Here is a 23,416-nt window from a genome sequence, read left to right as displayed (position 1 = left end):
GCGGGGACTAAGGCACAGGCCTGACCCTCAGCTCCACACACGGACTCGGGCGGGAAGCGGCCCCGCTCCCGGGCAGTGGGCACTGGCTCCCGGGTCCCTCCCACCCCTCACCTGGCCCTCACCTGCCCCACCTCCTAGGAAGCCCCCCACACCTCTGCCGGGGACCCTGAGCTCCCTGGGCGGGCCGAGCCCGGCTCTGGCAGGTGAGCAAACAAGATCCGGGGGAGCGAGCGGGTCTGCGCCCCAGGCCGGGGCCCCGCGAGGCAGCTGTGGACGCAGGCCCGGGCCTCCGGCCACTGCCCTTTGGAAACGTGTTTATCTTTCCACTGCAGGACCGCGGCCGCCAAAGGACAAGCCGCCAGGCGCACGGCCGGAGACGGACGTCAGCGTGGAGCGGGGACACGTCGGGGCCAGTGTGCAGGGGGGTGGGGGCACGTCGGGGTCAGTGTGGAGCGGGGGCACGTCGGGGTGATCCGCCACCTCTGGCTCCTGGGCGGTGCCCCCCAGCTTTCCCCGCCCTCGGCGCCCTTTCGGGAGGTGGTGTCCAGCACGGAGAGGCAAGCTCTGCGCTGCCCCGTCCACCTCCGCTCTGCTCGATGGCCGAGCCTGAGGCCCAGTGCTGTCCACTGCAGCCCGGCCACACTGGCCCTGCGGGCGGTGCCTGGACAGGAGGGAGCCCGGGAGGTGGTGTCGGGAGCAGCCCTGGGCGGCTTCCCTGATCTGGACAGTGGGAAGGGCGGCCCCTCGCCAGCACCGCCCAGGAGCGGCCGCGACACTTTTCTTTGCGCCCGTCCGTCCCGCCAGAACACGAGCAAGAAAGACCAAGCGGGCTTGGTGCCCCAGCCACCGCCGCCTGGCCCGACGTGCTCCCTGACCCGGTGCTGAGGGGCAGAGCGGGGCCGAGAGCCCCGGCACTAGAGGGGCTGCCCTGAGCCCCGTCCCGGAGAAGCGGACCCTCTCCCTCCTGGGCCCCCTCCATCTCCATGGCGACGCATCCCAGGCTGAAGCTAAAAATAAAGCTGCACCTCCAGAACACCCGCCCCCGTCCGCGGAGACCCACGCGCAGGGCAGGGGGACTCTGCAGAGACCACCTGCCCCGCCCACCCAGGGCCGCCCGTCCAGGGCTGCCAGCGGCTCACTGAGGCTCCCTGACCCCCGAGCCTGTCCGTGCTCAGCCCCGAGTCCCCACCCCGGGGCAGGGGGCGGGTGGCGGGCGCTGGCCCGCGGCTCTCCTGGGCTGTCCCAGAAGCCCGCAGCGGCCACACCTGACCCACAGGAGCCCCCAGCTGTCTCTCCGTGACCTTGGGCGGGTCACCGGGCCGCAGCTTCTCTCCTCAGCATAACCCAGCTCCAATTATTAAGTAAATTATGCCCGGTTTTAAACGGCCCGAAAGATCCTCGGTGGAGCGCGGCGAGCGCGGCTCCATTACTCACCCGGCGCGAGTTAATAATTAAGCAGCCCTAATTGGCGGCCGCGGAACCGCTCCGAGCAGCTTCCTGGCACCGCTGCCCGTGCCAGCGGCCGGCGAGAATGGATTTCCTAAGTCAGCACCGGGGCTAATTCACATCGAACGTTAATTAGCCTAATGAAGGCAAGTGCGACACGCAGGATTCTGCCCTGACTCAGCCGCCCGCCCGCCGCGATGCCGCCCGGGCCCCTGGGGGCCCCTCCTGGCACCCCGCAAGGAAGGAGCCACAGTGGGGGTCTCGGGTCCTTGGGGAGGGAAGCGGGACTGCGGGACTCACACAGGCCGCAGGCACGCGGGTGGGACGGAGCCAGCGGAGGGGCAGGGCAGATGCCATCGCCCCCCTCGACCGGCCTGAAACAGGTCTGGGCCCTCGGGCGAGCGCAGGACGTGAGGGGGGCCCAGGGGGTCGGCTCCGGGGGGGCCTGTGCAGCCGGAGACCCACCACCTGGACAGCAAGAGTGGGGTGCCCGGGGGCCTGCGGGGGCCTCAGCACTGAGAGGGGAGCAGGGGTCCGAGTGGGCAGTGGGGGGCCTGGGCGAGCGAGAAGGTCCCAGTGGGGGCAGCGTGTCCCGGGGAGCACGCGGTTCTCAGGGCAGTCAGGGCCATGGTGCCTGCCTGGTGAGCACCAGGCCGGGAGCTCCGTCCCGGGTCCACCCACGTGGGCCCCCAGAGTGCCAGCGTGTCCAGCCCGCGTCCTCACACAGACCGAAAGGAAAGGGGCCCGTCACGTCTGTCCTAACACACACCCGTCCCTTGGGGCCGGGCAGCCTCGCACCCCTCTCCGTGCACACGTACGTGTGTGTGTGTGCATGTGCACGCACATGCATGAAGAACCAATGGGGGCCCTGAACTCAGGCCCCCTCGAGCCCTGGTGGCAGAGGGGGCCCCAACACGTGGGTTACGGCCCCGTGAGCCAGGGCACACAGAGCAGCGTCACGGAACGGGGAGAGAATCCCGGCCTCCCCCCTACCCCCGCCGTGAAAGGGCCGAGGTGCCCCTAATGCCTGCACGGGGACCCGGACACAGGGCGGTTCTCAGGGTTCCCCGAATCGAGGAGTGGCCCAGCAGGTGCATTCCTGGGGGTCTGGCCACATCCACGCCTCAGCTTCCTCCCCGGAGACCGGGCACGGCTGCTGCCTCAGTGGCCAGTGGGGTCCACGCATCCAACCAAGGGCGACACCCCGGACCCTCCCTCACTGCATCAGGGCGGCAGTGGGGACGCATGCTCCCCCTCCCCCGCCCGAGGGCAGCAGGACGGATCAGGGCGCCCCGGGTCTGGAGGGGGCTGTCTTCTGCAGCCACCGGTCAGCTCAGGGAGAGGGTCTCGGGCCCTTCCCTTCAGAGGACGGAAGGATGGCGCCCAGGGCTGGCAGGACGGTGGAGAAAGAGCCACACCGCAGCCAGCACACCCGAATCAAGAAGAGACGGAGGCGTTCGGTCAGCCGCCCGGAGCCCGCGGGGACCCGAAGGCCTTTCTCCAGTTACCCAAGAGAGAAACTAATTGCAGAAATGTTTGGGTTTTCTCCCACTTATGGAAGAGGAAGGAGGAGGGGGGCGGGTGGCAAAAAAAAAAAAGGAGTGAAAAGTCAACAGAAAGTTTTACCAAGAGCCAAGAAAAGCAATTAAAGGGCCTCGGGCATGACAGTGGCGGGGGTTGGGCCCATGGAGCCAGCCGGGCACTTGCCCTGGGCCGAGTGCCACCCCCCCCCCGGGAGGGAACACCGGCAGCGCCAGCACTCACCCTGCAGGCCGGCCTCTCCCTCCCGGGGCTGGGCCGAGCACTCACTGGGCACTGGGGGGCGGGGGGCAGGGACCTTAGGGAAGAGCTGGGGAACCCTGGGGACGTGGACGAAGCAGCCCCTCTGCCCGGGCAGGCATGGGGCTGTCCAGCACACACAGTCCCCATGCCCGGACCCCACACGCGCCAGAGGGACCCAGCCCCAGGAGGGTCAGGCCGCGTCTGCCGCTGGCCGCCCGGCCCGGGCCAGGGGTCGTGTCTGGTCAGAGGTCGGGTTAGAGGGGAGCACTGCAGGGCTGAGCTCAACACCACGACGGTGCAATTCCAGCCCAGCACGGCCGCAAGGCTGCAGACCCATCTCCGGAGCTGCTCCGGCCCCCAGGACCCCCAGGCTCTGCCCCCCGCGCCCCACCCCTTCCCAGGAACAGGACGGGCCCAGGGAAACTGAGGCCACGGGCCTGGGGAGCGGCTGACACGCCCGCAGGGAGCCGGCCTCTGGGCACTGCCCTCCTTGTCCTTGGCAAGGGCAGCTGCCCACGTGAGCCTTCTCTTCAGGGAGCCCGGCTGCCCTGGTGCAAGGAGGCCGGTTTGATTCCCGGCCCCGCCGAGTCCCGGGGGCAGAACCCGTGACGCTCGGCACGTGGAGCTGTGCAAGGTGCTCACGCTCGCCGCGCGGGGCAGCTCCCCACTGTTCTCTGACCGTGGGCCCCACGGCCAGTGCCCGAGTCTCCTGGTCTGGCCCCTTGTCTATGTTCCTCACTTGCAGCCCCCTTGGAGGGCTGGGCTGAAGAGGGGCAGCCCCCCGCCACACACGCACATGCACACGTGCTTGTGCACACGCAGACACATACAGACACACAGACACACAGACATGCACACGCGCACATGCACATGTGCTTGTGCACACGCACAGACACATACAGACATGCACATAAAGATACGCACACACATGCACACATGCACACGCACACATGCCCACACATATGCAGACACACAGATATGCACACACACAGGCACACACACAGACACACTCGCACATGTGCGCGCACACACACACACGCATCCCCACCAGGCTGAGCGGGGCTGGCTGTGGTCCCGTCACCCTGCAGAGAGGGAGCGTGACCAGCCCCGGGCCTGGTGCCCTGCCCCCCTCACCAGCGCTTCCTTCCTGCCCGCGCTGGGTCCCGAGAGACCGAGAGCACAGCAGGCAGGGCGGTTCGATCCCGGCACCCCAAGGGGTCCCCGAGCCCCGCCAGGAGTGGTTCCTGAGCACAGAGCCAGGAGTGAGCCCTGAGCCCCGCCGGGTGTGACCCCGTAAGAGAGGGGTCACAGGCTGCGGGCAGGCCTGGGGGGCAGCTCAGCCTGCACAGCTGAACCCTCTGCCCGAGGGCGTCTTCCCACCCCCTCTCCAGACCCCACCCCGGCGGGGACCGAGGCCCCTTCCACTGGGCCCAGTCCCGGGGGCACTACCTCAGGGCCCCTTGGCCGAAGCCCCAGGCAGTGGGATGCAGCAGACAGCCTGTGGGAGCACTGGAGGTCGAGCAGGTGGGGGGAGCCAGGGAGCAGGGCAGGGGGCTCCCCGGGCCACAGCCTCTGGCAGGAAGCGGGGACATGGGTCACACCGGCGTGCTACAGGTGGCTTCTCTGCAGCCCAGATGGGCGGGGAGCAGCAGGGCGCCTGCTCCCGGGGGCACTGCCCAGGGCCTGCCAGGCACGCAGCGAGGCCGGGCACGCTGCCCTCCGCTGCACCGGGCGGCGGCCTTGCTGTGGATCCGGGCGCGGGTCGGGGGCAGCTCACTTCGGGGCGCCTGGGGGGCGGCACGGGCTTGGCGGGCGCCCAGCGCCCTCGGGGCCCTCCCAGAGAGCGGCGGTGGCCCCGGCCTCCGCTCCCCGGGCAGCACACGGAGATCTCCAGGCTCCAGAAGTTTCCTCCTCTAATCGCTACAAGTAACGCGCGGCCCCCGGCCCTCCCCTCCCCTCCCCGGGGATGGCTCGGCTCAGAGCCGGGCAGAAAGGGGGAACTGCCCCCGCCAGTACATGTGCCTGGTTAAAAATAGTGCGGGAAGGAGGGAGGGCAGGGCTGGGCCCAGCTGCCGGGGGTGCAGACACCCTTGCCCGGGGCACCAGCCCCGGGGACACAAAGAGAGGCACTCGGGGCCCCGCTGTCCGGGCCTGGACCTTGGCTGCAGGGAGTCGAGTGCCAGGAGGCCCTGGGGAAGGGCCAGGCTCTGGGATGGGATGTCGGGGGACAGCAGAGCCCTTGTCTGTCTATTTGGGGGTCACACCTGGCGGTGCTTAAGGATCACTCCTGGTGGGACCACATGTGGTGTCGGGGACTGAAGCCAGTTGGCTGTGTGCAAGCAAGGCCCCCTGCTGGACCACTGACCGGCCCTGAGCTTGGTCCTCGGCGGGGCCTCACGAGGCGCTCTGGGCAGGGGTGGCACCCCACAACCCTGGGCCAGGCAGGGGTGCGGCCCTGCAGTGCCAGCCCAGCGCTCGGACCTACGGAAGCCTGGGCGTCACCCCTCTGGCACTCGGCCTGGCACCTGTCCTCAAGTTCTCCCCCACCTGACGTGCAGAGGAGCGGGTGGCCTGGGGCGCGGCGGGGAGGGAGGAGCCGGTGGGCTGGGGAGCGAGGTGGGGGGAGACGCGGAGCGCAGAGCCGGTCCCGACCCAGCCCGCGCACGGGTTCAAGCGGGCGCAGCATCTCCAGGGTAAACAGCCCGGGAGCAGCGGGCGCGGACTCGGACCCCCGACCAGCGCGGCCGGGGGCGGCGGAGGAGGCGGGGGGAGGGCGCAGGCAGGGGAGCCCGGGATGAAGGGAGCCCCCAGAAAGGTCGGCGCCCCCAGCAGCCCCCCGGAAGCTGCGGCCCGCAGCGCCCCGGGGTGACCGGCGGCCAGCGCGCGGGCAGAGCCGGGATGCCCGGCCTGGGGCCCCGCTGCCCGGCGCTGCCCGCGAGGCCCGGAGGACGCGGCCCGGGTCACACAGGAAGGAGAGTCGGGCGCCCGCGCGTCCTCCGGGGACACCGGCCCGGCCTGCGGCGCCCGCGCGGGGACCCGGCCCGGCCCCCCCCCGCCCGCGGGGTCCCGGCCCCCCACACCGCCCGCGAGGGTCCCCCGGCCCCGACTCACCGCCCCGCAGGCTCCGCCGTCCTCTCGGCCGCGCTGCGCCGCCGCCCCGGCCCGGCCGCCCGCGCCCCGCGCCCCGCGCCGCCGCCGCCAGCTGCGCCCGGACCCCGCGGACATGCCCCGGGCACGTGCGGGCTCCGGAGACGCGGCGGGGCCAGAGAAGCGCGGGGCCCGGCCCGCCCGCCCCGCATCCCAGCCCGCGGCCGCCGCGCCGCCTCCGCCAGCCGCGCCCCAGCAGCCGCCGGGGGGCGCCGCGGCCCGCCCCGCCCCGCGCCCGCCCCCGAGTCCGCGCCCCCGAGTCCCCGCGCCCCCGAGTCCCGCGTCCCCGCGCCCTGCGCCCCCGCGCCCCCGAGTCCCGCGCCCCCGAGTCCCGCGCCCCCGAGTCCCGCGTCCCCGCGCCCTGCGCCCCCGAGTCCCCGCGTCCTGCGCCCCCGCGTTCCCGCGCCCCCGGGTCCCCGCGCCCCCCGAGTCCCTGCGCCCTGCGCCCCCGCGTTTTCGCGCCCCCGAGTCCCCGCGTCCCCCGAGTCCCCGCGTCCTGCGTCCCCGCGCCCCCGAGTCCCGCGACCTCGAGTCCCCGAGTCCCCGCTCCCTGCGTTCCCTGAGTCCCCGCGTCCCCGAGTGCCCGCGTCCGCGTCCCCGTGTCCCCGCGCCCCCAGGCCAGGGCGCCCCCAGTCCCCGCGCCCGCGCCCCCGCGTCTGGCTGAGGGCAAAGGGGCTCCCCCGCGGTGGTTGTGCTCCACTCGCTTTGATAAAGCGCTTTGCGGTGAAACGACAGCAGTGGCCGCCCGTGACCACACACCCGCTGTGCCCGGGCCGGGACCTAAGGAGGCATTTCCAGACCGAGAGAAGTCAGGCGCGGCTGGGCAGGGGCACCCCTGGCAGACACCTGCTCTGGCTGCCCGGCAAAGGCACCCATCTGCCCAGAGAGCCCGGAACATGGCCCACTGGGCTGGGAGCCCCAACACCCCATTTGGGTCCCCTAAAACCGCGCCCCCCCAGGAGTGATCCCTAAGTCCTGAGCATCCCCAGAGGTGGACCAAAAACCAAATGTTACCAAAAAAAAAAAAAAAAACAAACCCAACCCAGTAGGGGGGCTGGAGTGATAGTACAACGGGTAGGGCGTTTGCCTTGCACACGACCAACCCGGGTTCGATTCCCAGTATCCCATATGGTCCCCTGAGCACTGCCAGGAGTAATTCCTGAGTGTAGAGCCAGGAATAACCCCTGTGTATTGCCAGATGTGACCCAAAAAGAAAAAAAAAACAACAGTAGTATCGGGGTGAGAGCTATAGTACAGTAGGCAGGGACTTGCGCGCGGCTGACCCGGGTTCGATTGATTCCCAGCATCTCATAGGGTCCCCTGAGCACTGCCAGGAGTAATTCCTGGGTGCAGAGCCAGGAGAAACCCCTGAGTATCGCCGGGTGTGACCCAAAAAGCAAAATAATAATAAAAAAGTATTGATGAGTCAACACTGAACCCTCAACCCTCTCCTCCACCCCCGGGGGCCCCTAACCTGCTTTCCAGGGCACTGCTGGAGCCCCAGTGAGAGCCCACCCTGACGGCTGCAGGAAGCCCCCCCACCTCTGCTGGTACAAATCACCACTTCATCACCACGAGACAACCTGGGTGCAGAGACATTTATTGATCAAGTGCCTGGGCAGGGAGGGCAGGGGCCCTGCTCCCGTGAGCGGTCTCGCCGGGAACAAGCGGCATAGAAAAGGCTTCTTCTCTTCACATGATGGGTCACTGTCACAGTGACAGGTGCAGGCCTATGGCTTGATTCCTCCTGAGACGACCCTGGAACTATACGCCAGAAGGGAAAGGCGTGCACGGGACACAGGATACTGACGGTTTATACCCCCATGAAGCGGCCACGGGAACCGTGTCGAGACAGTGCAGGAAGCTATTTCCTGCAAAACTTGCACAGTAAAATAAGCTCCATCAGATCCTACGAATCCCAGCACAAGACGCGCTCGCTCGGGACCAGGGTCGGGCCACCGGGAGGGTTCTGCAGAGCGCAGCCATGCCGTTTCTCGGTTTGTTTTTTTAAAGCTTCTTAAAGACTCGCAGCATCTGTGGCTCATTAAAATTTAGTAAAAACTGTCTTTAAGGTATCTAAAAAGGCAAATAAATGTCTCTATTCCCCACATAACTTAAGCACGGAGTTCAGAGTCCGAAGCGCTGAGCCAGGAAGGGGCACACATTTTGGTGATCGGCCTAAGAACTCAGGAGCGGGGCAGGCCCACGGGCCACCCCAGGAGGGGCCTAATTAGGGGAACAGTCAAAGGAGCAATTATCTTGATTACACTGGCAATACCTTTGAGGAAAACAACCTATGTTTATATCAAATAACCCCTATCACCCATCTTATTGAGATCAAAGTGCCTTCTGAACTTACACTCAAGAGATTATTTTGTCATTAAAAGAAAAAAAAACTCACGTCAGAGGGAAGCTCATTTAACCTCCACAATAAGCACCTCAGAGCGGTGGGCAGGAACGCCTCGGGCCGCGTCCAGGCCCTCTCTGGCCACCACCTGCCTATGACAAAACAGAACGCCGAGCTGCGACTTCAAAGCCCGGTCAGCTCCGGCAAAGGGAGCCATTCCCTGTCCACTGGGCTGCACTGACCGGGCACGCAGTGCCCAAGCTCTCCGGCGTGGAAGGGCCTTTTCCTTTCAGCCACTCACTGCACTCCTCCCAGCCCTGCAGACAGCATGGAGCTCCACCTGCTATGGCTTCAACTGGCAAGTTTGAGTTTCCACAGGGCTCTGAAGGGGAGGGTGTGACAGGTGCAGGGGAGAGGGGGGACAGGTGTGGGATGTGCAGAGGTGGGGCAAGTGTAGGGGAGAGGCATGGCAGGAGCAAGGGAGAGAATGAGCAGGTGCAGGGGAGAGGTGGGACAGGGCAAGAACGGGATGTGTAGAAGCAGGGCAGGTGCAGGGGAGAGGTGGGACAGGGCAAGAACGGGATGTGTAGAAGCAGGGCAAGTGCAGGGGAGAGGGGGACAGTTGTAGGGGTGAGGCGGGCAGGTGCAGGGGAGAGGTGGGACGGGGCAGGTGCGGGATGTGTAGAAGCAAGGCAGGTGCAGGGGAGAGGGGCAGGTGCAGGGGAGAGGAGAGGCAGGTGCAGAGGAGAGGGGACAGTTACAGGGGTAAGGTGGGGCAGGTGCAGGGGAGGCGAGCCGAGGAAGGTGTGGGACGTGGAGGGGGGCTGGGGCCTGAGAAGGTTCAGGATCAGGCTCTGGGGACTCCAGAGTGGCTTTTCACTGACTGACCCTGCGGCTGGGGTCAGCACAGAGAAGACGGAAGGTATTGCCCTCCCTGGGGTCACCGGCTTGAGACCCGGCCCCTTCCTGCATGCACCTGGGGTTGTTTTTAATTCAAGTGCTCCAGAGTCCGGCATGACCAAAGGCTGCCAAAAGGGTTTTCCTTGGCATCTCTGTTCACAGGTAGGAAAGAATGTTAACAAAATGACTCCAACACCAAAGCACATGTAGAGTCTAGGAGAGGCCGATGTTCTGACAGGCCTTAATATTCTCGAAACAAGCCAATACAGAGGACTAAGAAGTCACATTCTCGGGGCTGGAGCAATAGCACAGCGGGTAGGGCGTTTGCCTTGCATGCAGCCGACTCGGGTTCGATTCCCAGCATCCCACATGTCCCCTGAGCACCGCCAGGAGTAGGAGGTAACCCCTGTGCATTGCCGGGTGTGACCCAAAAAGCAAAAAAAAAAAGAACTTTACAATCCAGAGAGAAACGCTATCCTGATAAAGGAGTTTTCAGCGTGTACAGGACAGGGACTCCTGCTGGCAGCCGTCTCTCTAAGGCGGGCGGGCGTGAGAGCTAAGCCCGGGACTGTTTCCTCACCAGGAGACTGGGGCAGGGGTGAGGAGGTGAGGAAATGCGGGAAGACACTGAGAATAAAGGCACTTGCTGCTCTGCTGGTCCTGGTCTGACCCTGGGAGGCTGGAGCTGGCCAGGCCCAGGGGCGCGGTCCAGGGCCCGAGGCCCGAGGGCGCAGCCGCACATCACACCCGTGTGTCCTCAGAGGCGTGGAGGTGCGGCCGGGAGGGCGGCCGGGCAGGGGAGCGGGCGACAGGGGCGCTTCTCAGCCTCAGCCGCCGTCGGTCGCTGTCCCGCGCTGGCCTCCGCTGGCCTCTCCCCGGCTCCGTCAGAGGCCCAGCCTGCTTTGCTCCTGACGATGGTTTCGAGGGAACAACTCGGGTTTCCCACGTGGTCTCAGAGTCCCGGGACCCGGGAGCTCTGACAGCCGCATCAGGTGCCCTTCTAACGGCCCCCCTAGGACAAACGTGTCCCCAAAATCACATTATCGTTTATTTTTAAAAGCCTCAACACAAATAGAATTCAAGGTATAATGTGGTCACGCTGCATTCACATGTATTACTCTACCGGCAGGGACCTGTCTGTGAGCGCCGAGTTTTTAAAAAGTAATTTCCAATGTGGAACAAACTTACAAAACGGGTGTGCAAAGTTCACTGTAAAAGGGGAATACTTTAAGAAACAAGCTACCTTCTCTGTTTACACTCCCTTACTCTTAATATAAACTGGAGACTTATACTATTTTAAAATAACACTTTTTAAATAGTAAAATATACAAGAGATTCCTGAGCATAACAAAAATATCTTGAAAATATGTGGCCATCTGAAGTATAAAACAGCAAGTGTAAGGACAGCGTGATGTAAAACTACCATTTGAAGGCTTATAAACGGTACAAAATAGTTTACGTCTTTTCTGAGTGCATAATTATATGTTAGTGCAAACAAAAACATCTTAAAATTTAATGGCAACAAATCTCAGAGATTTGCACAGGTGCGCAGGACGTGGCATTTCTTTAACGTCATCCGGATGGAGCCCAGCTCTCGGTTGACCCTCTCCAGCCGCTCCTCCAAGGCCTCCTGGGTGGGGAGATGGAAACACTTCGTTAGAATCCCGCAGCAGGTCCCAGCTCCACAAGCGCCACCAAACTGGCCTTGCGTTCGGCAAAAGCACAAGCACAAGTGGCGAACATCCTTCCCCCCTTCCTTCCCGCAGCGGCTGGGCTGAGCCCGGGGTCACACACACACACAGACTCCGGGGGAGCGTCCCGGCCCGGAGAGAGAGCGGGAGTGCGCGGGCAGGACCCAGTGGGTAGGCTTGGCCTTGGCACCGGCTCAATCCCTGGCACTGCGAGATCCCGAGAACGCCAGGCGTGACCTCTGAGCACCACACTGGGAGTCCCGAGCACTGCCAAGATGTGGCTCGACTCCTGGCCCCAACAAAAGAAAAGTTTCCACTGAACTTTCTTGTTACGAAACAGGCCCTGACATCTTAAGCCACTTTGCAACACTCCATCATACGCGCCAGAGTTAAACAATTATCTTTTCATCTAAATTCGGGTTGTCTGGAACTTGGACTCCTGTAAACAACGGTGCGTGGTTCCAAACATATCTCTTTGCTCCTATAAACATCACGTTAGGAAGCTTCCCAGCAGAAAGACGGGCGGGCCACAGACAGGCCGACCTCGGAGCTCTGGCCCCACTCTCGTGGCATTCCATAAACAACTCTCCTCCCAGGAGCCGCACCAACAGGCCGGCGGGGAGGGCGTGTGCCCTGCGTTCAACTGACCAGGGTTTGATCCCGGCATTCCATCAGCTCCCCAGAAACTGCCAGGGGTGACCCCTGAGACAAAGCCATCAGGAAGCCTTAGCACCACTGGGTGTGGCTCAAAACAAAACAAACACCCCCCAAAAACACCAAATTTTTATTTTTTGTTTGTTTTCTTTGGGCGACACATCGGTGCTCAGGGGTCACTCCTGACCATGTGGGAGCAGGGGACTGAGTCTGGGTCAGCCTCGAGCTAGACAAGCACCCTGCCTGCCCCACTCTCTGCCTGGCCCCACAATTTCCCTTCCACTGGTGGTGATGAGAACGGACTCCCAGCCCGAGAACGATTCCTTCAGAAACACCAGCCTGGGCTGGAGAGGGGCGGTCAAGGCGCATCTCAGGAGTAGGAGGTAACCCTAAAAACATGAATGCCCTAAAAACATGAAATCAGGGGCTGGAGCGATAGCACAGCGGGTAGGGCGTTTGCCTTGCACGCGGCCAACCCGGGTTCGAATCCCAGCATCCCATATGGTCCCTGAGCACTGCCAGGAGTAATTCCTGAGTGCAGAGCCAGGAGTAACCCCTGTGCATCGACAGGTGTGATCCAAAAAGCAAAAAAAAACCAAAACCAAAAACAAAAAAAAACCCATGAAATCAAACAAAATAAAAATACCTGCGTTGGGGGCTGGAGAGCCCAGCGGGCAGTCACTCTCTTGCACACCGCTGGCCTGGGTCCCGTCCGGCAGCCCAGATGGCTCCCCAGCCCTCCCGGGAGGAAGGCCTGAGACCACTGGGCTCGGTCCCAAAGCAAAGCAAAATGAACCAAGCACACCACCACGCCTGCCCCGGGCAGGGCAACAGCTCGGGGTTAGGGACTCGCCTCGGGTGGCAGACCCGGGCCAAACGCTGCCAGGAGTAGCCCCTGAGCACCAAAAAGGTGCGGCCCAACAACCCCCCAAAACTAGGTGAAGAGCTGCCAGGGACTGGGATGACAGTCAGTCCCTGCACACCCCAACGCCAGCCGCTGTCCCGGGGCCAACACCAGCCGCTGTCCGGGGCCCAGGCCCGAGCCCCACGCCAGGGCCTGCTGCCAGGGCAGCGCTGCAGGCCTGCAGTTCCCCTTCTTCATGACACGCCTCCCGCCACTGTCACCATTTGGAAATGAGACGCCTCTGAGTATCTTTCACTAGTGACGCATAAGCATTTTTCAACTTTTTTGCCCATTTTTACTTTACTTACTAAATTTTCTTGGCCCTTTTCTGCTGCCATTTAAACAAATACTGGACCAGAATAGCTCTGATATAAACAGAAACTCCTGCCCTGGGAAATTTATTTTGCATGCTGTTATCATAGTAAAAAAAAATGTATTAAGCAGACGTTTCAAGAGATTGATATTGTGTCAGAGTAGCCACAAGTTTTCATTCCTCTTTTCCAGTGAACTCTTTCCTTCTTATTTTTGGTTTCTGGGCCACACCCGGCAGTGCTCAGGGTTTACTCCCAGCTCTGTGCTCTCACTCCTGGTGGGCTCAGGGCGCCTCTGGGGTACTGGGAATTGAACCCAGCCAGCCACACGCAAGGCAGATGCCCTCGCCGCTGTACTAGCGCCCCAGGCCCATCCCTGTATACTGTTCTCAGAAACAGTCTTACCAGTCACTGCATGAAAACCATAGAAAAGACAATAATAAAGGAGAAGCAGCTTGGGGCCCAGTCCTGGCCACAGGCGCTTCTGCTTCCTCTCTGCCTCCTTTCGGCTCATAAAAGTCAGTCAGAATAGGCACTGCTCCTGCCAAGAGGGCACAAAACTACCAAAACATTCAGTCACGGGAGACATACTTGCAAGTATGCTGAAAAAACGTTACAGAAAGAGCAGATGGCGGAGCTGGAGCGCTAGTCCAACAGGGAAGGCGTTTGCCTTGCATGTGGCTGACCTGGGTTCGATCCCCAGCATCCCTCACAGACCCCCGAGCACTGCTAGGAGTAACCCGAGCATCGGCAGTGTGGCCCAAAAAGAAAACAGAGCAGATTGAAGGGCCTGCATGCGGCTCGTCCGTTTGCCACCCCGGAGAGCACCCAGAGGTGCGCACTGGCCAAGTCAGCCGCTCTGCCTCCGGCAGCGACCACGGGAGACTCGCCCTCCAGCCTCTTAGCCCACCTAGATGCACGACGTCCCGGGCAGACCAAACGGAAAAGGGCTCAAAAATAATTACTGAATGAGGGGGGAGGGGGAGCTCTAATGCAAAAGCATTAACTGAATGTAAACTCTACGCCGAGAGACTGCAGTGAGAGGGCGCTCGCCTGGCATGCAGCCAGCCCGGGTTTAACCTCGAGCATCCCATACGGTCCCCCAAGCACATCCGGGAGTGGTCTCTGGGCACCACCACGTGTGTCCCCAACAACAACAACAATAACAAGAAGAATGTGAATCTCTTACAAAGGCGTGTTGAACGACGGATGTAGTTCTGTGGCAGAGCACTTCCCGGCACGCGTGAGTTTAGTTCCCCGCACCGCTTAAGGGAGAGGGTATATGCAAAACACACCGCAAGAGCCCGCTGTGCGGAAGCACCTCTCGAAGACCAGATCGGAGGGCGGGAGGCCAAGGGGACACCGTGAAACACCGTCTGCCTGAGTAACTGCAATTTCAGGGACTAAACTATAAGACAAGAGTCTGCTGTGCCCGCTGAGCACTGGCACCGGTGTGCAGGCGCCTGCCCAGCGTGAAGCTGGCGCTGGCTTAACCCCATATCCCAGGGGTCTCCTGAGCCCCCGGGAGGAAGCCCTGAGCACTGCCAGGTGTGGCCCAGAAAACAAATTCAATAACTAAGAGTCCCCTGAGGGGACCGGCGAGGCGGGCGAGGTGGGCGAGGGGGCACCCCAGGGCTCCGCAGGGGCGCCTGCTCCCGAGTGAGCTTCCTGAAGCACAAAGGCAGGAGTCCCTCCTCCCTGCAGTGGGGGGAGGATCAGTTTCCACTCCTGAAAACCAGCCCGCAGATATAAAATCACTCTGAGCAAGTGCTTCCTGCAGAAGGCTCAATTCTCTGCGCAACGGCCGTAACTGAAAGGGTCATTCAGGAAAACTGGAGCCTGGACCAGCACCCTGGAACGTCAGTCATGCCGAGACCTTTCACCTGGTTTAACCTCGCCTGCAGAGTGACCCGTCCTCCAGAAGGCATCCGGCTCAGCGCCGCCTCAATCTGTGAACACAAGGGGGTTCACCGTGAGAACAGAGGATCTGCGCCTGGCGGGAAGCTCCTGGGGAGACCCCGGCCAGGCCGGCTGACTCCCCCCGCCCCCTCCTCGGACCCACCGCTCGGCTCCGAGAGATCTTTACCTGATCCTTTTCTTTTGTAAGTTCATCAAAAAAACGTTCTGTCTCGGCAAGAGTCCTCATTTTTGCCGTATATTCAAAGTCACCTTCTGGCCGGGCGGCTGCGGCAGGCGGGCCCGGGCCCAGGCTGGCTGTGGGGGGCGTCACTGCCCTCGGCGCGGGCTCGGGAGGAGGGCCGCACGCGGGGGCTTCCCACGACTGTTCTTCTGTCAGAGAAGAAAGCGTCTCTAACCCACGGCTGTGACTCATCACTCAGTGCTCTGTCACCCACCTTCACCTCCGGGACTGGCCGCGCAGAGCGCCCCCGCCCCCAGCAAGCACCTCCAGCCACCACAGCCACAGAGCGCCGGAGAGGACACCAGTGACCAGTCGGGTCACCCCCAGGATCCTCAGTCTGCAGCCTGCCCTGAGCCTGACAGTCCTCACAACCTCTCGGAACCAACGTACGCGAACTTTCTGGGAACTTAAATGAACTTTAAGTAAACTCCGAGCAAAGAAGAATAAACCTTATTCCCTGTGGTACCGGGGACTGACACAGCCTCATGCGCGTGAAGCCCGAGAAAGCCCGGCAGAAGCACTGAGGAAGCAGGCGGGAGGGAGGAGGGCGGGAAGAAAGCGCCTGTCTCACGCGAGCTAACCCTGAGCTGATCCAGCACCAACTACTGAGGGTCCCAGGCAACTGAGAGAGCTGGGCGTGACCCAAACCAGAACAGGAAGCTCATAAGCAGAACCTGCCGAGACGTGATACTACGGTGAGGCTCTGAGCGCGTGGCCGAGCCACTTCACCAGTATCATCCTCTACCTTTATTCCAAACCTACAATGTAAGTGAGAAAAAAGGAAAAATTCGTCCCAAGCCTACACTGTGCATCAACTCCAGGGGCTGCAGGGAGCTCGCCTGCATGCGGCCAGCCCGGTTCAATCCCTGGCACCACGTCCTGCCCACTGAGCACCGCCAGGATTGCCTGAGGACACGGGCAGAGCCACGCGCGCCATCGGCTGTGGCCCCCCACGCCCAACATAGTAAGCGAGACCTCAGGCGAGTGGGGCGCCCAGCCCACGCCCTCTCGCAGGCCACCTGGACGCTCGGCTCGAGCAGCATGAACGCTGTGCTCAAGGTCCTGGGGCAGAAAACTACTGAAGCGCGTGATGGTCTAAATTCAGAACCCTGGAAGCCAGCAGAGACTCACGGAACCCGGTGAGAGTTGTCTTAGGGGGGCTACCTTCCGCGTCAGCTGGAGGAAGGAGCTGGAGCTGCCTCCGGGGGCCGGCGTGGGGCGCTGCATCTAAATCATCCAAAAGTATATCAGATCTATTGGACGAAGCAAGCGACCGTGAGGACAGAGGGGACGACTTGCCCTGTCTCCCGGAGAAAGACGAGCGGGCGTCGGTCAGCGCGCATCTTTGCGTGTTTGGTCCCAAAGCTGGTCACACGCCTTTCTCGAGCTGGAACGCACTGGCCCTTGGCGCAGAACCGCAACGCGCCACTCGCCACTGGCTCTCCAGGCCGGCAGGACCCGGCAGGAGCGGAGGGGCTGTGTCCCCAGCCCCGAGGCACATGCCGCCCGCAGGCAGAGCCCACGGCCAGGCCACCCTCTTCAACAAATGGCTCAAAATGTCCCTGCATCACATAATAAAAGTCACCTTTTCGGGAAAACAAAGAATGGACCAGTGCCCATCCCCACGCTGGAGGGAGTTCTAGAGTAATTAATTTACACGGATAAAATGACCGTCAGCGATGACAGCACTTTTACTTCGAATACGATACTTAAGTGATCTAAGTCCAGAGACAATGGGAAAACCAGACGTTTACAAGCCAACAGTCTGGTGCTGAAGCTACAAGGCCTGGGACTTACCGCGTGGAGCTGCTCTCGCCTCTGCTGAGCAGGTGGCTGAACCCGGGGGACAGGTTCTCCCTGGGGGAGCGCTTTGGGCTGTACGTCGCGGTCAGCGCTGTCAGCATGATCTCTCTTCTCGCTGCAGGAAAAAGAGGGAATATTCTTTTCCTCCTAGTTAATAATGTTATACACTGGCAGAAGATACTTTCTCAGCTGATATTTTTTTACCTTAAAAGAAACAGTTTCACTGTGAAGCATCTTAGAAACCAAGAGCAGCAGAATACAAGGGTCCCAGCTACACCAGGAGGCCCCCGCCGCGGGCACCTCACTCCCCAGCGGCAGCTCCCGCTCTCACTCAAAACAGGTTTTTCAGGATTTTAGCAGCAGACTGGCAGTCGAGTGGAAACACCAGCGTGCTGACGGCCACTCCTGCGTGTGCCCAGACCAGGCTCTGCCCCATGAGAAACTGTGGGCCTGGGCACGAGCAGAGTGGGGAGGGCATGCGACTCCCGGCATCCCACTTGGTGCCTGTGCACCTCCGGGAGGACCCCTGAGCACTGCTTCTGGGCCTCCCCCCGCCCCGCTCCACCCAAAACTAAAAATGAAATGAAAATCAAGAATCCAGAAAGCCAGTTCTCCAGGCACACACTGGCGGTCTCAGGGTCAGCCCTGGCGGGGCTTGGGAGACGGCAGGCGGTAGCGGGGACTGAACCAGGCTGGCCACCAGCACGGCAAGTGCCTTGAGCCTGTGCTATCTCCCCAGGGCCAGGGTCCCCACTTTCCAATCGAGAACTGGCTAGAACGATGCTGGGCCCAGGGCCGTGGTTCGAGGGCTTTGAGCACCCCCCGGCGGGGCCTGGACTGGGCTGACCGGGCCGGGCCGTGTGCAGAGAGCCCAGACCGGCCAGGCAGGCGCTACCTGGAGGGCTCGAGCGGCGGCTGGAGGGTGGTAGAGAGGACGAGCGCTGGGCAGCAGAGCTCTGGCGCTTGGGTCTCTGCGGGGGGCATTTCTCGGGGGACCGACCCGCACCGACAGGAGTTCCAGGTAGATGAGAACTGACTGGTTCTGTAACAGGAAAACGAAATGTTAATTACCCTCCCAAATAAAACAAAACACCACGCTTCAATTATCTGCTTTTATTAACAGACGGTTGTATTCAGCAAGCAATTGTTTTTATTACCTACATTATAATTATTTGCAAATGTGTAACAATTTCATAATCAAAATGCTTATGAAAAACGTGGGAGTGTAAAATTAATTTATTCTGCTTCTCTCTTTACAACTGGTATTCCAGGTGATTCCTCAAGAGCTCACTCTGAGGAAGCCGGGCACTGACGCGCGTCCCGGAGGCACCTGCCGGGGGCTGACGAGCAGGGAGGGCACTCGGCACTGCACTGCTGAGGAGACCCCCAAGTGTGAGAGACAAGCGGACATGTCCCAGACGGTCAGGGTCAGGGCTTGGCCAGCGGCGGCTGCAGCCGAGACCCAGGTCTGAATCCGGGCGTGGCGCAGTGCCGCCCAGCCCCACCCGCGTGGCTCCCGAGCACCGTCTGCCGTGGCCAAACGCCAGAGTAAAGGACAGTCCCACCCAGGGCTGGGGACCCGCTCAGCAACAGAGAACACGCAGGAGGCCCTGGTTCAGCTCCTGCCCAGCCCCCCGGAACTACATGTTATACATGATATGATAAATTATCAACAGTCATTATCTAAAAAATGGGGCTGATGAAACAGTGAAATAAAAAATGTTTTTGGTTACTCGAGGACTACTTTCTACAAAAGATACCTGGAGGGGCCAGGCGGCAGGTGGGGGTGGCCCCAGGCCCAGAACACTAACGAAGACTCACTATTTGAGGGATCCTCTGTCTGTGTGCCCAGATTCTTCAGTGTTTTTTCTTCCTCCAACTGTTTAAGTGCCTTCACTATTGGGGCGTCTGCAGTGTCTCTCGGCTCTGGTGTGGGCGGGCTTCCAGGCCGGGGGTCCCTGTGGGGAAACAGCCCTGAAGGGGTGGCCAGGCACCGGGTGGCACAGGCTGGCCCCTGCGTGGGACCTGGGCCAATGAGGTTGGGATGAGGTCACGGTGGGGGCGCCCAGGACGGGGTGAGGGCCCCGACAGGACGAGGGACAGAGCCCAGGTCCCTATGCAGGACACCAGGGCAGGGCCGGAGGCCAGAGTCAGCCTCTGCAGTCACAGGGCCGAGGCCCGCGTCACCCGTCCCGGCACGGCAGTCACCAGAGCAGCAACTGGAATTTCACAGAACATAACAAGCTCCCAAGTGCCATCAGTGACGAAAATTTTCTTTTCTTTCTCATTTGTTTGTAAGTGGTACCAGGAATCAAACCTTGGGAAGGCGAGTGCTCTAACCACTGAGCCATATCCCTGGCCCCACTGACGAAGTCTTCTTACCCAGGGACAGAGACTTTCTCCAGCGGGTTCTCCACTCTCCGATCCTGGAGGGCCAGAGGCTGGCCGGTGAAGATCGAGTACTCGGCCCCGGGAATCAGCCACTTGCGCCTGCTGACGTCTGAGGTGGCGAGGGTGTGCGAGGCGGGGAGACCGGTCCTGGGTGTGAGGAGACGCGGGAAGACGCTGAGTGGAGCAGGGGCAGGAGGGAGCACCCGCACACCTCACAGGACGCTGAGGCCGACCACGCTCGCTCAGGCGTGACAACGCTGGGCCTCGAGGCTCGACTGAAGCTGCCTCAGTCTCGGGGGACAGGGTATCCTCTCACACGGCCGCCACCCGCCCGCCCGTGCCCACTCTGCCCCTCTGGGCGGAGGCAGGGAGAGCAGGGCGGGCACTGCCTTTCCGGCAGACAGCGGGCAGCGTCCACGGCCGTGCGGGAGCCCTGGACGCGGGCCCTGCTGCGTTTCCTACCCCCACCCCCCCCGGCCCTCGAGCCTGGCTGACCGCGGGCTGCGGGCAGGTGGTGTGGACGGCGCCGCTTCTCCTGGGGCAGCACGTGCCGGGGCCGAGCCTCGGGCTGTCCTGCTCGGGGCCCGCAGCCCTCCTGGCCAGCCGCAGTGGAGGGTTTACAGCGCACAGGCTCCGGCTCCTGCCCGGCCACCGCAGAGCAGCAGCTGGGGGACAGCGCCGGGCTAGAACCCCTGGGGCCACAGGGGTCACCCGAGCAGTGACGAGACGGCCCGAGCACCGCTGGGTGTGTCCCAACCATCCCGCCCCAGAAAGAAACTCGGTCCCTAAACACATCAAGACAAATGCTCTAACATAGGAAACTAGTTTCAAACTGTGACAATCCCAAAGAGAGAACTCAGTCCCTACTAAGTCCCCCGACTCGGGGTCACTTTTCCTCGCCTCCACTTTCCAGTAAGCCTCGACTTCCTGCTCTGGAAAGAGTGAGACCACACAACGTAACAAAGAAACGATACTCATCAGTTTTTAAGAAGGAAAAAATATTTTCGGGAAGTTTAGCACTAAAAGATCTTTTCAGGGGCTGGAGTGCTAGCACAGCGGGTAGGGCGTTTGCCTTGCACGTGGCCCGACCCGGGTTCGATTCCCAGCATCCCATATGGTCCCCTGAGCACCGCCAGGGGTAATTCCTGAGTGCAGAGCCAGGAGTGACCCCTGTGTATCGCCAGGTGTGACCCAAAAAGCAAAAAAAAACAAAAAATAAAAAAAAGATCTTTCCAGATAATTCAGCTACAAAATATTAACAATTTGACTACAGTTACACAGTTGGTCTGAACAGAACCAAAACCAAACCCACAAATTCTTAGCACTTTTCTGAGAGGGGAGGCCGCTCCCGGGCCCAGGTCACTCGGGACCCACTGGGCTGGCCACGTCCAGGGCAAGGCCCTGGTGTCGCTTTGTATCTGAGGCGTACAGGAGAGGCCCCCTGGCTTCCCATGAGCTGGACCCAGAAGGACACCCCGACCCGACTTACTCGGTGCAGGAGGGTCTCGCGGGGGCGCGGAGGTGGCGGCGGAGACCCACCAGGCTCTCATGCTCCACCTGCTTGATCTGAGCCTCCAGTTTTGAAATTGTTCTAATTGGAAAGCAAAAAGGTAAATCAAGTGTATTTTAGCAGGTGTAAAGCGTAGATCAATGGTCCCAGGGGACAGCACAGCGGGTAGGGCGTCTGCCCTGCACGCGGCCGACCTGGGTTGGATCCCCAGCATCCCATATGGTCCCCCGAGCACCACCAGGAGTAATTCCTGAGAGCAGAGCCAGGAGGAAACCCTGAGCATCACTGGGTGGGACCAAAAAAGCAATTTAAAAAAAAAAGTGTAGATCAACTTTTATGATATACGTAAGTGGCCCTTCTAGAAGGGCTGACAGAAGACTCTTCCTTAGCCCCTCCCTGGGTGGGGGCAGGAGCATCTCTCTTCCTCCGTGCACTGAGCCCTCTGCGGACCAGCGCCCAGAACTCCCAAAGGGGGCACAAGAGACGCAGAGCCACTGACCCCACAGGCAGCAGGGCGGACCCCAAGCAGCACGCTGAAGTATTTTCAAGAATCTGACTATAGATCAAACACACGGGCCATACATAAAATCCAAATACCGTAAGGCTCTAAGAAGACGGTGGCCCTGACCTGCCTCACTCTGGCGGGCCTCACATCCACCTGCGGGAGGCCCGGGTCGCACCTCCACAGGGAGGCAGGTTTAATGTCCCAAAACAAAGCCATTAACAAGGAACCCTAAATCCCTTTGAGAAATTGCTAAATCCCTGCAGAAAGCTAAGCTCTTCCGAAACACCTCCTACAGGCAGCCTTGCTAATTGCCGCCATACTTGAAATATAACTATGCATTTTAAAGTTCACCCACAAAAGGTACAGGCACTTCTGGCCAACCAGCGCCCTCCTGCCCCTACCCGCTGAGCGCCTTCACCTCAGCCCATCCTGTCTGGTCTGCTGCGGTGCGCAGGGCTGACTCCCGGCTCTGTGCTCGGGGAGCAGCTGACAAGACATGGTCACTGCGGGGATGGACTCCGGCCCTGCTCATTCCTGGCTCTCTGCTGTCACGCTGGTGACTGACGCCAGCGGGTGAGGACGCCGACACAGGCGAGACAGGTGAGCTGGGTCCCTGCTCGCCCGCCCAGAGGGTTGGCATCACCCCCCCCAGGGCGCTGCGACAGGCCTGCCGTGGGCACGAGGACCGTTCATCGGGGGCTCTGCTCCCACCCACCCAATTAAGCAAATTACCTCATGAACGTGACGGCCAAAGCACATCTTTTGGAAAAAGGGCGGTGGGGCGGGAGACGGTGAGCGGGCAAGGTGCCCAAGGCAAGTGCTCTTACGCAGGGGCCAGGCCGGGCACACCACCACGCGGCCCCTGAGCAACACTAGGAACGACCCAGAAACCAAACATAATCTAAAAGATCCAGCTGACAGGAATGAATGCTGCATTCTTCCTGGAACCTGAGCAGTTCCGAGTCACAAGAACAGTGACAGCTGTCCCATAGCATTCATTCTAATGACGTATCGTTTATGTTTGCCCTTTTCTGGGAAGTATATACCGCCAGGGACACGGCCGGACTCCAGGCACAACTCGAGTATAATCGAGTCACGCAAAGCCCTCTGCTTAGGGATGGTCCCCAGGAGTGATCCCTGAGTGCAGAGCCAGGAAAAAGCCCTAAGTACCTAAGCTACCGCCAGGTGTGACCCAAAAACAAAACAAAACAAAACAAAAAAAGGATTTTATCACAGGCAAAGGTTGTTTGTTTTTGGGCCACACCCGGTAGTGCTCAGGGATCACTCCTGTGGGCTCGGGGACCACGTGGGGTGCTGGGGATTAAAACTGGGTCTCCCACATGCAAGGCGAGCGCCCTCCCTGCTGTGCTACCGCTCTGGGCCCTAAAACGTATTTTCGTGTCAGGGAAAGGTTAGGGTGAAATCAGTCTCAAGGCTAGGGAGACCGTTCATGGGGCGAGGGGTGCACCCCTGGCATGCAGAGACCCCAGAACTGTGTGACCCCAGAGGTCACTGAGCAGCCTGGGCTCTGCCCCCACTGAGTGCGAGACTCCCCCGCCTAGACCCTCCCCCGCCCAGACCCTCCCCAGCGTGAGCGAACCCTCGCCCGCGGGACACTTTACCTTTTTAAATCGGAAATCTGGGTGCGGGCGTCAAGCAGTTTGTTCTCGGTTGTGTTTAATGTTTCCTAGGAAAACAAAGCAAAGGTGCCAATGACTGAAGATAAATGTCTACACGTTCGTTTGCCCTCAAATGCACGAAACAATCCTAAGGCTACAGCAGAGGGCTAAAAAAGGTTATTACTAGGTGTGGGATCAAAAACAGGCACCAGGGGCCGGAGCGATAGCACAGCGGGTAGGGCGTTTGCCTTGCACGCGGCCGACCC

The 23,416-nt window shown here is 61.4% G+C and overlaps 2 protein-coding genes across 3 annotated transcripts in view; both read right to left on the bottom strand.

The window, feature by feature from the left end:
* Nucleotides 1-6,454, bottom strand: part of PITPNM2 (phosphatidylinositol transfer protein membrane associated 2) — a 58,054-nt gene extending 51,600 nt beyond the window's left edge. For both annotated transcript variants that reach the window (XM_055117892.1, XM_055117895.1), the window contains exon 1: nucleotides 6,340-6,454. The gene's annotated coding sequence lies outside the window, so the exon portion shown is untranslated. The remainder of the gene's footprint in view (nucleotides 1-6,339) is intronic.
* A 4,662-nt stretch (nucleotides 6,455-11,116) lies between these two features.
* MPHOSPH9 (M-phase phosphoprotein 9) overlaps nucleotides 11,117-23,416 on the bottom strand; it is a 31,530-nt gene continuing 19,230 nt past the window's right edge. Inside the window, 10 exon segments of the mRNA XM_055147090.1 lie at nucleotides 11,117-11,252; nucleotides 15,066-15,131; nucleotides 15,269-15,471; nucleotides 16,487-16,575; nucleotides 17,120-17,240; nucleotides 18,021-18,167; nucleotides 18,947-19,083; nucleotides 19,508-19,663; nucleotides 21,006-21,107; nucleotides 23,154-23,218. Coding sequence (XP_055003065.1) covers nucleotides 11,151-11,252; nucleotides 15,066-15,131; nucleotides 15,269-15,471; nucleotides 16,487-16,575; nucleotides 17,120-17,240; nucleotides 18,021-18,167; nucleotides 18,947-19,083; nucleotides 19,508-19,663; nucleotides 21,006-21,107; nucleotides 23,154-23,218 — 1,188 coding nt within the window. The 3' untranslated portion in view covers nucleotides 11,117-11,150.

This window comes from Sorex araneus, chromosome 9, assembly GCF_027595985.1.
Source record: "Sorex araneus isolate mSorAra2 chromosome 9, mSorAra2.pri, whole genome shotgun sequence".
NCBI lineage: Eukaryota > Metazoa > Chordata > Mammalia > Eulipotyphla > Soricidae > Sorex > Sorex araneus.
Note: the sequence above shows the minus strand (reverse complement) of the source record. Positions and strands in the feature narration are given on the sequence as shown.